Consider the following 13,886-nt stretch of genomic DNA (forward strand, 5'->3'; position numbering starts at 1 on the left):
CCCTATGGGGTTACTGCAAAGTAATGCAATAAGTTGCTTGCAACCTGCCAGCATTTTCCACTGACACCAAATTGGAGTTAAAACTGAGTATGCATGTCCAAAACTGTAAAACGCCTTGGATTGCAACCTGGTTGTTTAAGCTTCACTATAGTACTTTAAGGACTTTTAAGATCTTATGCAGTTTACATACTTGTTCTGTTTTGCCTTTTATATACCTCACATGCTTTTACATACTTGTTCTTTTTTGACTTTTAAGAGGTATGTAAAGCTTGGGATTCTCTACAAGCGTAGCTGAAAAGGATATTGGAGAAAGAAAATGATTGACATCTTTATACTGAAGGTATTGTCTGTTTTTGATAAGTTCATGTCTGAGAATATTAAGACACTCTCTAAACATGAAATATGTTTCCTTTTGATAAGTAGTGTGATGTTTTAATATGGTTTTCACTATGATTTGCTGATTGATTAGATTGAAAATCCAGACTGCTTTTGGGTTCACATCAAAGGAGGTGGAAGATTTTTAGAAAATGAAACAGATTATAAAAAACTTCACAAAGAAATGAATCTGTTCTATAACAAATCATGCAGAGGTGTGGATGAAGTCAAGCCATCTGTGTTAGAAGAAGGGCAGGTAATTTCATGCTAATGTTCAACTTTCGTGTGTACAAAACAGAAAGGGGAAGAGTGAAAAATTAAGGTGTGTGTGGATATTAGTCACTTTGTTGTTCAGTCCTTTTCCAAACTAAACATGTAGTTTACTAATTCGGTGGGGGGGGGTTGAAATCCTAAAGTAGCAGTGCCATCCTAAGAGAGTTATAACCTTATATACCCATTATCTTCAATGGATATAGAAGGGTGTAACTCTGGTTAAGATGGCACTATGAGTTATACAGATATAAACACTGAACATGCTACGAGCTGATACTTTTTTTTAAAAAAAGAGCTTTATTATGTATTTTTCTCCAGTAGTAAAGAAATAGAACAGCAGGAACAACTTTGAAATTAAATTAATAAAATACAGCCTTTTATTTATGTCACCCTGTATATTTGTTCGTTTTGTCTGTGCATTTGGAGAGTAAAAATGACCCCAGCGTTGTTGGAGTATATACTGTCATTGAGAAATAAAATAAATTAAAAATCGCAACTGATTTTGTAAAGGTTGAGGAGTGCATGGACTAGTGGAATATTGAACTTAAAGTGGTATTAGTTGTGTTTTTTCCCAGGGCTCTAGGTCAGTTTGTACTTTTTGGTGAGGGGTTTCATTCGCATTGAAAATGCATTATATTGTCTTAAATTTCAACAGAAGGCCCAGAAATGGAATATTGAATGCGACAGTAGAGAGTCATATTTGGCCAATATTTTATATGGGGTGTGTGGGTTTTCTTAAAGAAAAAATTGATGTCAGAGCTCTTTCTGTCTTTTTTTTTTTTTTTTTTTTTTTGAGAACCAACCTTAGGGTAATATATATATATATTTATCTGTAAACTTGCTTTGAATTCCATCCAACTCAGCATGGTTTGTACAGAATCAAAAGCATACAGCATGATATGTTTCTTTTTCAGGTTTGTGTGGTTTATTCCCAGGAGCTGAAATCCTGGTGCAGGGCCATTGTTAAGTCAATTGTTTCATGTACAGATTGTTACCTCGTTGAGTGCTTCCTTGTAGACCATGCCAAGAGTGTTCCTGTGAAAGCAGACAGGTATGTCATGACGTTGGGTAAAGTCTCTGTACAGTGTACATATCGTGGCCTAAGACAAGACCTTTGAGATCTAAAAGGAACATCAGTGTTAGCCTTTTCCCCCATGAGCTTTCTCAGTCACTGCAGTCTAGCTGATGGACTGATATAGGTGGAGCTGGAAACACCTGGATTCATATTTTAATGAATTTGCTGAATGATCTTGGGCAGATCACCATCTTGTCCCCATTTTATAAAGGAGGAATAACAGCACATACAGCACAGAACTGTTGAGAGAGCAAATGAGCGAGAATTTGTGTATAATTTATTTTGTATGAAATATTCAGTTTTTAGAAAGGGGCTTGTTTGTCAAGGCTTAATAATACTATGTTCTGAAATCTGTCTGTTTTCAAGGATTTGTATTGCCTTAGAATCATTTATGAGACTGCCTTACAGGGCAAAGAAGTTTAGGCTGTACTGTACAAAACCAGTAACCCTGCGTGTTGACTACAGTAACAACAGTGCAGAGATTGTGTAAGTATGATTTGTGAGGGATTATGTGATGTTATTTTTCAGCATTATGGTTTCTGTAGGCTAGATCTTCCAGACAGCAGTTTGAATAATGCTCACAATAGCTGCAAGGTAGGTCCTCTCCATTTAACAGTTCCCAGTCTGTAGAAAACACCCCACCTTGTGGCACCTTAAAGATCAACTAACATTGCAGCATAAGTGTTTATGGGCTAGAGCTGACATGTCACATGTCTACCCAATGGAACTTGAAGAATAAACTTCTCTCTCTTTCTGTCTTGCAGAATTCCACTTTGTGTTTTTCTAAAATAAAAATGTAAATGTGGTTTATGTAGATCTCAGTGAGATAGACTTAACATTTTCCTTGTTAGTTTAAGACAACCAGGGACTTGCAAGGAAGCATGGGGAAGGGGAAATCTAGTTTCCCCCTTCGTCTGCTTCCACCCCTCCTGCTTGCTGCTTCTCCCTGCCCCTAGCTTACCCACCACCACTTCCTGCATATCCAGATTGCTACTTCTGATCCCCCTTCTCTAATCTCAAGGCAAGCACCACCATTATGGTCACTGGGAAACCCAAAAAGGCAGCCAGTTTCCAGCCAACGTCTTTCCCCCCAATATCTGCACAGAGATTGTGGATACATTTGTTTTTTTGTGAGGGTGGGATGAGGGTTGCCTCAAACTTTTTGTTGTTTTTATGGAGTAAGATTTTCCTATGGTTTGCAGAATTCTCTGCCATCGTCATGGTTGGCCCTCTTGCACATAGTTTGCGATCTACACAATGTTCAACCTTTCAGAATTCTACTGATTCATTTAACTATAGTCAGTGAAGGGAAATTATATAAATTTTGTATATGTTCTTCTAAGTTATAAAAATACTACAGAGAAATAATTATGTACTTCATTGTAGCCCTGCTAACAGGTGGGATGTTGCAGCTATAAAATACTTCCAAAATCTCCTGAATGGTAAGAAAATAAGTTGTTTACAGCTATTGCTGGTCCAAAAGTAGAATCTAAAAAGTGAAACTTAAGAATGCAATCTACATAATGCCATCTTTTTAACCAAATGACACATAACAGTGTATGAGCTTTCAAGTTCTCCAGAACTCTTATAAAAAATAAAAGAGTTTTGGGAGAGAAAAATGCCACAGAACATACCTGCATTATATGTTAGAAACAGACCAGATTCAGACGGTGCTGGTTTCAAGTTATACCTGGTGCTTCTCCAGGCAAAAGGCAATAAATCATTTATGCTCCCTAAGAAAAACAAAGTCTAACAAATGTCTCTGAAGCAGAGAGTCTCAAAATCCTTTTGCAGAAGAGAGACCAGAAATAACTTGGAAGCAATTTTATGAACTCAGAAGACACATGTAAGGTTTTTTTCACAAGGTATAAAGTCAATTTGATGTTCACAATTCAATAATAATAGAAATACCAGTTAAGGAGGACTAATGAGAGAGGCTCAAAATCCTTTTGCAGAAGAGAGACCAGAAATAACTTGGAAGCAATTTTATGAACTCAGAAGACACATTTAAGGTTTTTTTTCACAAGGTATAAAGTCAATTTGATGTTCACAATTCAATAATAATAGAAATACCAGTTAAGGAGGACTAATGGATAATATAAAATTTAATATATGTAGACTATAAAATCATTACTAGAAAGTTCAAATCCCACTGGCTATCAAAGTTATCCCGCAGCAAGTGGCAGATCCTCTTTGATAGTGTGTCAAAATCAGAGGTATCATAGTTTCTGGCTTATGTTGCTACTCTGATGTCACAGTTATAGCAAGGGACTTAGGATCCCTTAGAATCTGAATTCTGAAACCAGTGGTCTGGTCTTGTGCAATTTAGCCACATAGTCTTTGTACCACATGCTTTCCAGTGATACCTTGTTGGCAATGGTTGGTTGAGCATTTTCAAAACCTTTTCATGAAAACACATGAAAGTGCTTTATTCTGGATCAGATCACTGTTCCCTTTAGCTCAGAACCATCTGCTGAAATTAATAGCAATTCTGCAAAATGTCAGGCAGAGGCCTTTCACAGCTTTGCCGCCTGAAGTCCTTTTAACTGTGGATTCTAGGGTTTGAACCTGACTTTTTTGAGTGTAAACCATGTGCTGTACCGCTGAGCTACAGCTCTTTTTGGGGACACAGTGTTTGCTGTTCATGCATGTGATAATTGTGGGTGAAAACAAACTATTTTGTATCAATAAGTTGTTATTGAAAGAAGAGTGAGTATTCTTGGGGAAAACTGCATAATTTTTTAAATGATATATAAAGCAACTCTGAAATTAACACACATTCAGGAGTGAATTATATTGATTTCTAACTCAGTGGGAACAATAATTGATAAACGGTATTGAGTTTAATGTGATGACACTAGTGAATGCATAGTAAGAACCGCCAGGACTAATTGCTGAGGCACGTGGAATGCTGTTACCTTCCCGCCGAAGCAGTACCTATTTATCTACTAGTAATTTCTTGCTTTCGAACTGCTAGGTTGGAAAGAGCTGGTACCAGAGACAGGAGCTCATTCCATCACACGGCACCAGGGTCTCGAACTGTTGAACTACAGACCTTCCAGTTTGCATGTAATGCAAACGGCCAGGCAACCACATAGTAAGGTGGCCATCTATATTCACCTATAGCTTGGCTAGTTCAGCTATCATGGCAAACTATTGTTAATGTGAACCAGTAAGTGGAGGAAGGGACTGACATGCGTAAAGAGAATGTTCCATGTCCTCAAACTGTGGTTTAGGTGTGCTGCCTCAGCTGAGCTATTGAGTGAGGTTGCCAAACCTACAAAAGCAGCCTTGAAGAATGTAAACAGAATCTGTTTTTTACAAAAATATTTATAGCGATATAAGATAAACTACCATGCAAAGTACAAGTAAAGTACAAAGTGTGTTATTGCATTAAAAGACATACAATTACAAGCGGGACCTGGAGGTCTCCTGGAATTACAATTGATGCCCAGACTAAATAGATCAGTTCCCCTAGAGGAAATAGCTACTGTGGAGGGTGAAAATTCTATATTGTACATTATGGATACACTAGGAGGAAAGCCCATTGTGGGGGAAGACAACGAACCCTAGCCATTGGCCACTGGCGATCTTCCCACGCTGCGTGGCGGTTCTTTGGGTGGCAGGGCGAGACCCCGCCAGGGCGTGTTCGAATTGCGGGGCACGTTCCCCCCGCGCCGCATCTGTGGGCGTGCGGTAGAGACCGCAACCAGTGGCCAGCGTCCCCGGCGTGAGTGGCAACTGGCTCAGCCTATCATGGGGCACGTTTGCCCTGGCGCGTCATCTGTGGGCGGGTGGCAGAGACCGCGGCCAGCACCCACGGTGTGAGTGGCAGTTGGCTCAGCCTATCATGGGGCATGTTCGTCCCGGAGCCTCATCTGTGGGTGGGCGGCAGAGACCGTGGCCAGTGGCCAGCATCCCCGGCATGAGTAGCAGGTGGCTCAGCCTATCGCTGGGCACGTTCACCCCAGCGCCTGATCTGTGGGCAGGCGGCAGAGACCGTGGCCAGTGGCCAGAGTCCCTGGTATGACTGGCGGATGCCTCAGCCTATGGCTGAGGGAGCACATCGAGCATGGTCACCCCAAATTAGCTTTATAATATGGAGAGATTATCTACTCAGAACGAAATGGTGATTGAAACTGGCCAAATTTGTGCACCTTGTATCTAGGAGGCAAGCAATGTATCAGCAGACAGGGAGGGCCTTGATTGTTCAGACTGTTTTCTTTTTCTGTTATAATATGGTTGTTATGCTAATAAAGGTTGTTGTTCTTCTACTTCTATTCTCTACCACACAGTAGGACACACAGACGTCATAAACTGTTTATTAACATTCGCTACCAAGGGGCTGCTCAAAAAAGTGAGGAACAGAGTTTTGGCTGGAAAATTAGCCTTACAGTAAAAGAAAGCAGCAGGGGTCTGTTTTAAATAGCTATTGTGCTATGTTGGTAATGTGCAAGCCTGCAGTTAGTAGTAATACATGTTTTGATTTCTCTCTTTACATTAAATCATCAAATGCAAGAAATCTCTTTTCTTTGTAGGTATGTGTGAATGATGATCTTGTTGCAAAAAGCTTTGCCTACTACGAGACAAACAAAGGTGAAACGCTGCATATTGCGGAAAAGCAAAAGATGCAGCCATCTTTAAACCCCAAATCTCATTCGGAGAAGATCAACCCTGCATTTGTTCTGTGGCCAACACTGTTGCAAACCAAGGAGTGCAACAATGTTAATACATGTGAGTATAGTGAATCTCTTTCTGAAGTGGGGTAGGGAGTAGTGGGGGCAGTATTTATGTATTTATTTATTTTCATTATATTTATACCCTGCCCTTCCCGTGAACCCCCGCGAAGGGGGTTCTTACCCTTACTTGATTGCTGCTATCCCTCTGCAACTCCTCCCTGGGGCAAACTCAGAGAGGGTCTGTGGCACAGTGGTAGAGCATGTGTTTCGCATGCATAAGGTCCCTTCCAGGTTCATTCTTCAGCTAAAAGGATCAGGGAGGTGATGATGTGAAAAATCTCTCAACCTGAGACCCTGGAGAGCAGCTGCCAGTCTGGGAAAACAGAACTGACCTTGATGGACCAAGGCTGTGATTCAGCATAAGGCTACTTCAGTCCCAGGCCCCCGAGGAGTGAAGTTGGCCCAAACCAGGACGTTTTCGGTGGCGGCTCCCACCTGGTGGAACGAGCTCCCGGAGGAGATCCGGGCCCTGCAGGACCTGATGCAGTTCCACAGGGCCTGCAAGACAGAGCTCTTCCGCCAGGCCTTTGAGGGGGAGCCACCGCCTCCACTATTCCACCACTGATTTTCCAACCATCTACCTCATATGGTAGGGGTAGATGTCGCCCAATAGAGCTGGGAAACACCTCTCCTGGCGCTCCTGCTATGAAGAACTTGGCCGCCAGTGTGGGACGTCGCGTATCTTGGTTTTTATGTAAATTATCAGAGCACCAAATTTTATGTAAGATATATTGTTTTATTGTGTTGTTTTGCTTGTATGCATACTTTTAACTTCGGCATGGCCATCTGTTAGCCGCCCTAAGCTGAAGATTGGATAGGGCGGGATATAAATCCCAAAAATAAATAAATAAATTCATGTGACTTGGCCACTCAACTTACAGGGAAAGCTTCCATTGAGCTCTTGCCCTGAAGAGGAAGAGCAGAGTTAAACCCCTATAACGGTGCTAGTGCTAGACTCGGGACCACGGGCCTCCTCTTTCACTGCCACCAAAATCATGACTGAGCTGATTCACGTCATTGGTGCTGCTGGCCAGATCTAAGCTTGAGTGGCCACTGCACTGCCAGCTTGTAGCACTGCATAGGCTACTGCTACACTTGGCTTGCTCCTGGGTCTACCCCTGCTCTTCCATCACTAGCTGCTTTGTCCTCTCTCTGCCCACATATTAGCACAGGGATAATTTATGGCCACAGACACCTGGAAAAGAAAAAGAGAACCTGGTTCCTTGTGTTTACAAAAGTTCCCTGCCCAGCTGAGGAATTTATATCCACTGAAGGCTACCAGGCAAGTGGCCATTTGCAAGCCTGTTTCACTTGCATGGCCGGTCAAAATATAAACAGCTGCACTGCTGTGAATTTACTGAAGAACAGGGTCAACTTTGCTGTAGCCGACATCTGCTTTCATTTTTGGATCAATGTAAGGTAATGTCGGTCCAGTAAGGATTACCTAGCTTAACAAGACTTACACATGTGTGCAAACTGCCAAATGAAGTTTGTCCCAGAGATGGCTCATGCTGGTTGTGGTCCCTACATAGAGCTGATGGGTTCCAAGTGATATAGCATCATTTTTTACTTTCTTCCTGTGCTGTGGAAAATTTGAAAATACATGAGTTTTCACAGAATTTCCCTTGACAATCTGAATAATTCCTGTGGAATGTATAAAACAATTGGACCCAGCTCTGGTGAACATTTGGTACACGTCAGGTGAATCCATATCGCTGTCTTACGTTGATTATTTCTAAGGATCGAGTGGTTATAGTTTTTGTGAAATGAAAATTAAACAAATTACTTGTCTGCTTCCTTTTAGATGCTGCTGTTTCTGATAATGCTGAGAAAGTAAAACATGAGAGTATCCAGGAAACTGCCTCCCATAATGCAGTAACTGAGTCAGTGAGTCCTGGCATTTCTGGCATCATTTTGGACTGTAGCGGTGGGGAGTGGGATACAAGGAAGTCTCTTTCTACTGATGGAGTTTCCTTCCATCAGCAGAAATTTACCTCAGGATCCAAGGCAATACCTTTGGGGGAATCCTTGGATAGTATTATAGAGCTCACATTGCCTGCACTACACTTGCTTATTTTATTTTTTCCCCTGTATCAACATGGATGTAGGTTTTTGTAGCAATTCAGTGTGACCTAGGAAAAACAGAGACCAGTTCCCAGTAGTGTGACAGTCACAGTTACAGTCAGCATATGGTATTGCTGACTTCGCTGCTAATGGGTAGTTTCAAACCTTCCATACTTCTGAAATGCCAGAAGCATTTTTTAAATCAGCGTTTTCACCCACTATTGCCATACAGCTTTAGAAATGAAGAAAATAAGGATGCCACACAGCAATGTTGTACTGCTTTCCTATCTGAATATTTTAAATAGGGACGTTTTCCTGTTTAAATTTTTTTCCCCAGTTGGCATACGCTTCCCTTTCCCAACACGTAGTGTTAATTTCTATTGAGTCAGCAAATCTGTCCGCCTTTAAAAACATTGTAATATAGATAGTGGTGTTCTATAACAAATGAAGATTATCAATGGCCCCGTTCACACGGAGCAGAAGCCACGCTAAATAGACGGAAGAGAGGCGGAGTTACCTGGCACGATCACACGGCAACATCTGGGGAGCGTAGAGCTCCCGTGGTTGAACTGTGGCGAACCGCCGATAAAACGGAGCAAAAAACTAGTACCTCGGAGGTACTAGTTTCCGGAAACTGCGGGGCAAGGGCGGGCGTCTGATCGCGTTTCCGGTGGCATCCGGCGCCCGTCCATGTCCCCTTGCGAAGAAGGTTTTTTTTCCCCCCAAGTCTCCGTGGTTGCGCATAAGCACTCAACGGAGCATGCGCATTCGTAGTGTACACAAAAAAAGAAACCCAGTTCGCCGCGCCGCGCGCTTCTTTGTTGCGCGCAGGCATGTGTTGTGATCGACGCCTCTCCGTAACCACGGAAGCTCCACGGTACCTCCACAGAACCTCCACAGGAGGTATGATCACTTTACTGCGTGTTAGTTTGCCCCGGGGCAAACAGCCACACTTCTCCCCCGCAGTTTCCTTCGCGTGTGACCGGGGCCATTATATATTAATTAAAAAGGGTGATGGTGATGGGTGTGCCACATCAGCCTGTTTGTGTGGAGGGGTGTATATTGTTTAGAGTTTGGGGCTGGTATCAGATGAAGCTCACTAGACCTCAGGCCATCCCCTCTCAGCTTAACCTGCTTAACAGGGTTGGTGTGAGTCCAGGATGGCAGAAGGAACACCCATGAGTACCTTAGAAGAAGGGTGGTTTTGTGTACTAAGGATGAGTCAGCTTCAACTAGCCCTGGGGGTCGGGTTGAGTTTGCATCCACAAACGATAGCTGTCTAGGATCCTATAATGGACCAATAGAGAAACAAGGATCCTACAATGGACCAATAGAGAAACAATGTAATGTAAATAGCCTATAGTTGGTAGTGGGGTGTGTTTGGGGTGTGGTGTCTTGCATGCTTAAAAACCAGGTTTCTGCCAGGGACTTTCAGTCCTCCTCCTCCTTGCTGAAATCACTAATAAAGAGAGTTAATAACTATACTTGGGGTCTGTTCATCCATGGAACCCACTATTTAACAGGTGGGTTGAGTGATGGATAAATCAATTTCATAATTGCCTCAGGTGAACCCTGTGGTGGTGTGGCTTGGAGGTGGTGCAACAGCAGAGGAACCAGTCTAGTGCCATCTTGGTGTGACTGGCTAGGAAGCAAAATAGTATCAGAACTTCTGCACTGTACAGGCTTTTCAAAGCTGTCAAAATTATTTTGTTCCCCATTTCGGAACTGTATTTGAGTTGCTTTGGCAAGAACCATAGAAATGTCATAGCTTTCATACTGTGAATAACAAAAAACTTTCTTTCTTTCTTTCTTTCTTTCTTTCTTTCTTTCTTTCTTTCTTTCTTTCTTTCTTTCTTTCTTTCTTTCTTTCTTTCTTTCTTTCTTTTCTTGCTTCAGAATGTAGTGGTGACTGTTCCCCCTTTGGAAAAAGGCATCACAGTTGCTGTGCAGGCAGACAGGAAGAATAAAAGGTACATTTTCAGATTGCTCATATGTTGTTCATAATTCCTTACATGGGCGAGGGACTGAGCTGAAGAGACAGAACTCCTGTATGGTATGCAAAGCAAAATTAATCTGTTATGTTATTTTTGTTGACATGTTACAGTGCTCAGATTGTGGGGGGAAGACAGAGGTGTCTTTAATGAATAAGTCACATCCCGTGATTCCTGTCTGATGTAAACTGTCCTAGCGCTGGCTCTCATAAGCATATCTCCAGTTCTGTTATATGGGATGTTATACAGGTTATTCACATAGAATGCATTCCATTGGGGGCAATGTAGGTACTCAACTTGGCTGCAGTAATAACCTGCTACCTCTTTGTTCTAATTTTACCTGTAAGGAGAAGTAATGAGGTCCAGAAAGGCAATATCCCTCAGTGCTGAGCTCAAGTGAGAGATTCACTCAGGGAAAGAATCTATGGGGTGGATGGCAGTGAGCGAATTATTCCTTTCAATGTCAAAACTTCCCTTGGCCCGTGAAATCCTCCATGCCAGTGTGTTTTTCCCCCTGCACTGTGATAAAATAACATTAACATCTTTTCCTGTGCTGAATTCCATCTTCTGCCTATCCTGTTACTGTCTGAGGGAAATTTTCAGGAATGTGTTCATTACTTTCATTCCCATTTTGGATGTTCACAAAATACAGGGCAGATGTTCTGTCCCTCCACTAACAGGGTTTCCAGTCCCTTGCTGATTCTAGTTGGCTGACTAGGACAGCACACACACACACACACACACACACCCCAATCTGCTCATTCCCCTGCTAGAGTTCAGAGATATACAACAACTCCCCTTTGGAACAGCCAAGGCTCTTCTGGATCCTGGCATTGCCACAAATATGGATGTTAACAAGTAGTGAGGCACAGTCTTGGTTAGAAAGTTTCCTCAGCCAGTGTATTTCATTGACTCTGAGGCAGGTAGGATTCTTAAGCTGTGGGGAAAGACACTGATTGATGGAAGTGAGTATCTCACCCAACCAGGTATGGACGGGGGAAGTCAGGAAGTCATCTGGGTAAAGCGAGTTCCTGCCTGAGTATATTTGGATAGAGTATCATACCATGGGTACATCTGGACAGTGTGAAAACAGCAATATAGAGCTGTCATCCTCAGCCAGTCACGTAGTAATAGAGAAATGGGAATATCATAACGAGGGGGCATGGGTCTCCCTTGATGGAGGGATGATAGTGATGGACTCCCCACCACCACCACCACCACCAGATTCTCTTAAAATAATAGCTCTGTTGCAACAATATGGCTTCAGTGTTTAGATATTCTTAATAACTGACTGTACTTTCTCTGCCCCACTTACTGTATAGTGGAAAGTATCATTAAACTTTTTATTTGGTTACCTGATGCTATCAGGAAGAGAGAATTCTGGTGTGTACAGACAGTGTTTCCAAGTGTAGCTTTTTAGAAAATCCAGCTAGTATTTTTACAGATTTACAAATTTTCTGTTTTCCCCCCTAGCACATTGCATCAGAAAATTACTCAAAAGCAGAATGAGATAGAGAAGGGTCTTGATAAGAAAGCCGTCTGTCTGAAGTGAGTCCTCCCTTTTGAATTATGCAATAACGAATATTCCACGTAGCAATTAGGAAATGAAATCAGTATGTCACAGTGTTCAAAACGTTCATGGGGTAGTCAGTATTCAAACTGGGTATTTCAGAAGCTTTACTACCTAGTACATATCACAGTTCATGGAAACTGTGAGGGTGAAAAGTCATGAAGGACATTTGTGATCGATGCCTATAATAGCTGTTTCAATCATATGAAATGCAAGACATTCTAATACTGTGTGTTCCACTTCCTCCAATCTAAGGACTCTTCCTCTAGTGTAAGTGGCTCGTCCTCCAGTGGAAGAGCCACATAAGTTGGAGGAGGGTTTCAAACTTTGCTCAGCAGAGTGGTAGGATGGGGTTGGGATCCCAGCCTCCAGGTGGTACTCAGGAGTTCTCCAGAATTACAGCTCATCTCCAGACTACAAAGATCAGTTCCCCTGGAGAAAATGGATGCTTTGGAGGGTGGACTCTGTGGCATTGTACCCCACTGAAGTCCCTGGCCTTCCCAGGCTCCACCCCCAAATCTCCAAGAGTTTCCCAACCTGCATCTGGCAACCCTTACACCCCCCCCCCCCGTCTCCCGCATTCATTAGGGGGGACCTGGTAACCCTAAGTAGGATCCTCCCTGGGACTCAGTTTGCTTATCACCTTTCCATATTGGCCTTTTAATTTGTACTAATGTTTAAATTTTAAAAAACCTAATAGATTGCTTTCCCACGACAAGCCTATAAGGCAGTAAACACTATCTGCTGACAAGCGCTTCGTTTAAAGAGGGCTGTGCAGAGGCTTTTCAGGGGTTCAATTCCCTAGGGGCCACATACTCCCTGACTGAGTGCCCTGCAGGGCAGGCTTGCAATTGCCTGTTCCTCTCATGGGTGTTGGGCAGGCACCCTTCTCCTGGCTAACCAGCAGAGAGCAGTTTCAAACACCTGCTACGATGCTCAGTTATGCCACTTGAGGCAGTCTCCAGAAAGACTGTATACATTATTATCTTCAGCTAACGAGTTAATGTTTCAATAAATGCTTATTGCAAAATTAGCTTGGAGTCTTATGAGAATGCTTGTTTTTAACTGAGAAAATAGACACAGGTCACATGAGGGCTCAATAAATTAGTCTGTGTTAACAAATTAACTGTGTTTGAAAAGTGGGCTTGTACGTTTTTCAGGCTTCTACAGTTTTTAAACCCTGATCCGTTGAAAGCTAGTGAAAGGCATGACGAGAAAGAGGTACTTCTCTAAACTAACTTTTTTTATATTGGTTAGAGAAAATTTTGCACTCTCTTGATTGCTAGCTGTGTATGGTCACACAGTCAGATGAGCCTTACCTTTAAAATGCTTGTTTCATATGAATAGCTTTCTAAATTGAGGTATAATGTGAATTTTATAATATTCTGTGTGACCTCAAATCTATCAGCTGATATGTTTTTGTTTTGGAGTTGTTGTTGTTTTTTGTGGTAAATGGGAAGGGGTTATATGGGTATGAAGCAGCTTGTGGCTACATTTGAGTGGGATAACTGACCGCTGAGTAATTAAGCTCTGCTAGTCAGATTTCAGATCCATAATACATAGCATAGGTATTTCCTTAGTGAGAAGCTGCAATACATAAAACTGGCTCCTGAAAAAGTTTTAAAATGTAATGTAGGAAAACGGGTTGTGGTGAGATAGAAAACTGAATGCGAGTCTTCACCGGTAGTGTCCATTATAACCTTCTGGTTGGTATCTTTACCTTTAGGGGTTTCATATGAATGCCAGCCTACGACATCCTGTTGTTCTTAGTAATAAAATCGACCCATGCACCACTCTTG

At 42.3% G+C, this 13,886-nt stretch overlaps 1 protein-coding gene across 1 annotated transcript in view; it reads left to right on the plus strand.

The window, feature by feature from the left end:
- Positions 1-316: 316 nt before the first annotated feature.
- TDRD12 (tudor domain containing 12) overlaps positions 317-13,886 on the plus strand; it is a 65,499-nt gene continuing 51,929 nt past the window's right edge. The window contains exons 1-9 of the mRNA XM_015414832.1: positions 317-340; positions 470-631; positions 1,563-1,699; positions 2,090-2,209; positions 3,110-3,165; positions 8,267-8,349; positions 10,423-10,496; positions 11,991-12,065; positions 13,248-13,308. Of these exons, the coding sequence (XP_015270318.1) occupies positions 317-340; positions 470-631; positions 1,563-1,699; positions 2,090-2,209; positions 3,110-3,165; positions 8,267-8,349; positions 10,423-10,496; positions 11,991-12,065; positions 13,248-13,308 (792 nt within the window). The remainder of the gene's footprint in view (positions 341-469; positions 632-1,562; positions 1,700-2,089; positions 2,210-3,109; positions 3,166-8,266; positions 8,350-10,422; positions 10,497-11,990; positions 12,066-13,247; positions 13,309-13,886) is intronic.

This window comes from Gekko japonicus, unplaced genomic scaffold (genome assembly GCF_001447785.1).
Source record: "Gekko japonicus isolate JY-2015 unplaced genomic scaffold, Gekko_japonicus_V1.1 scaffold1649, whole genome shotgun sequence".
Classification (NCBI taxonomy): Eukaryota; Metazoa; Chordata; class Lepidosauria; order Squamata; family Gekkonidae; genus Gekko; species Gekko japonicus.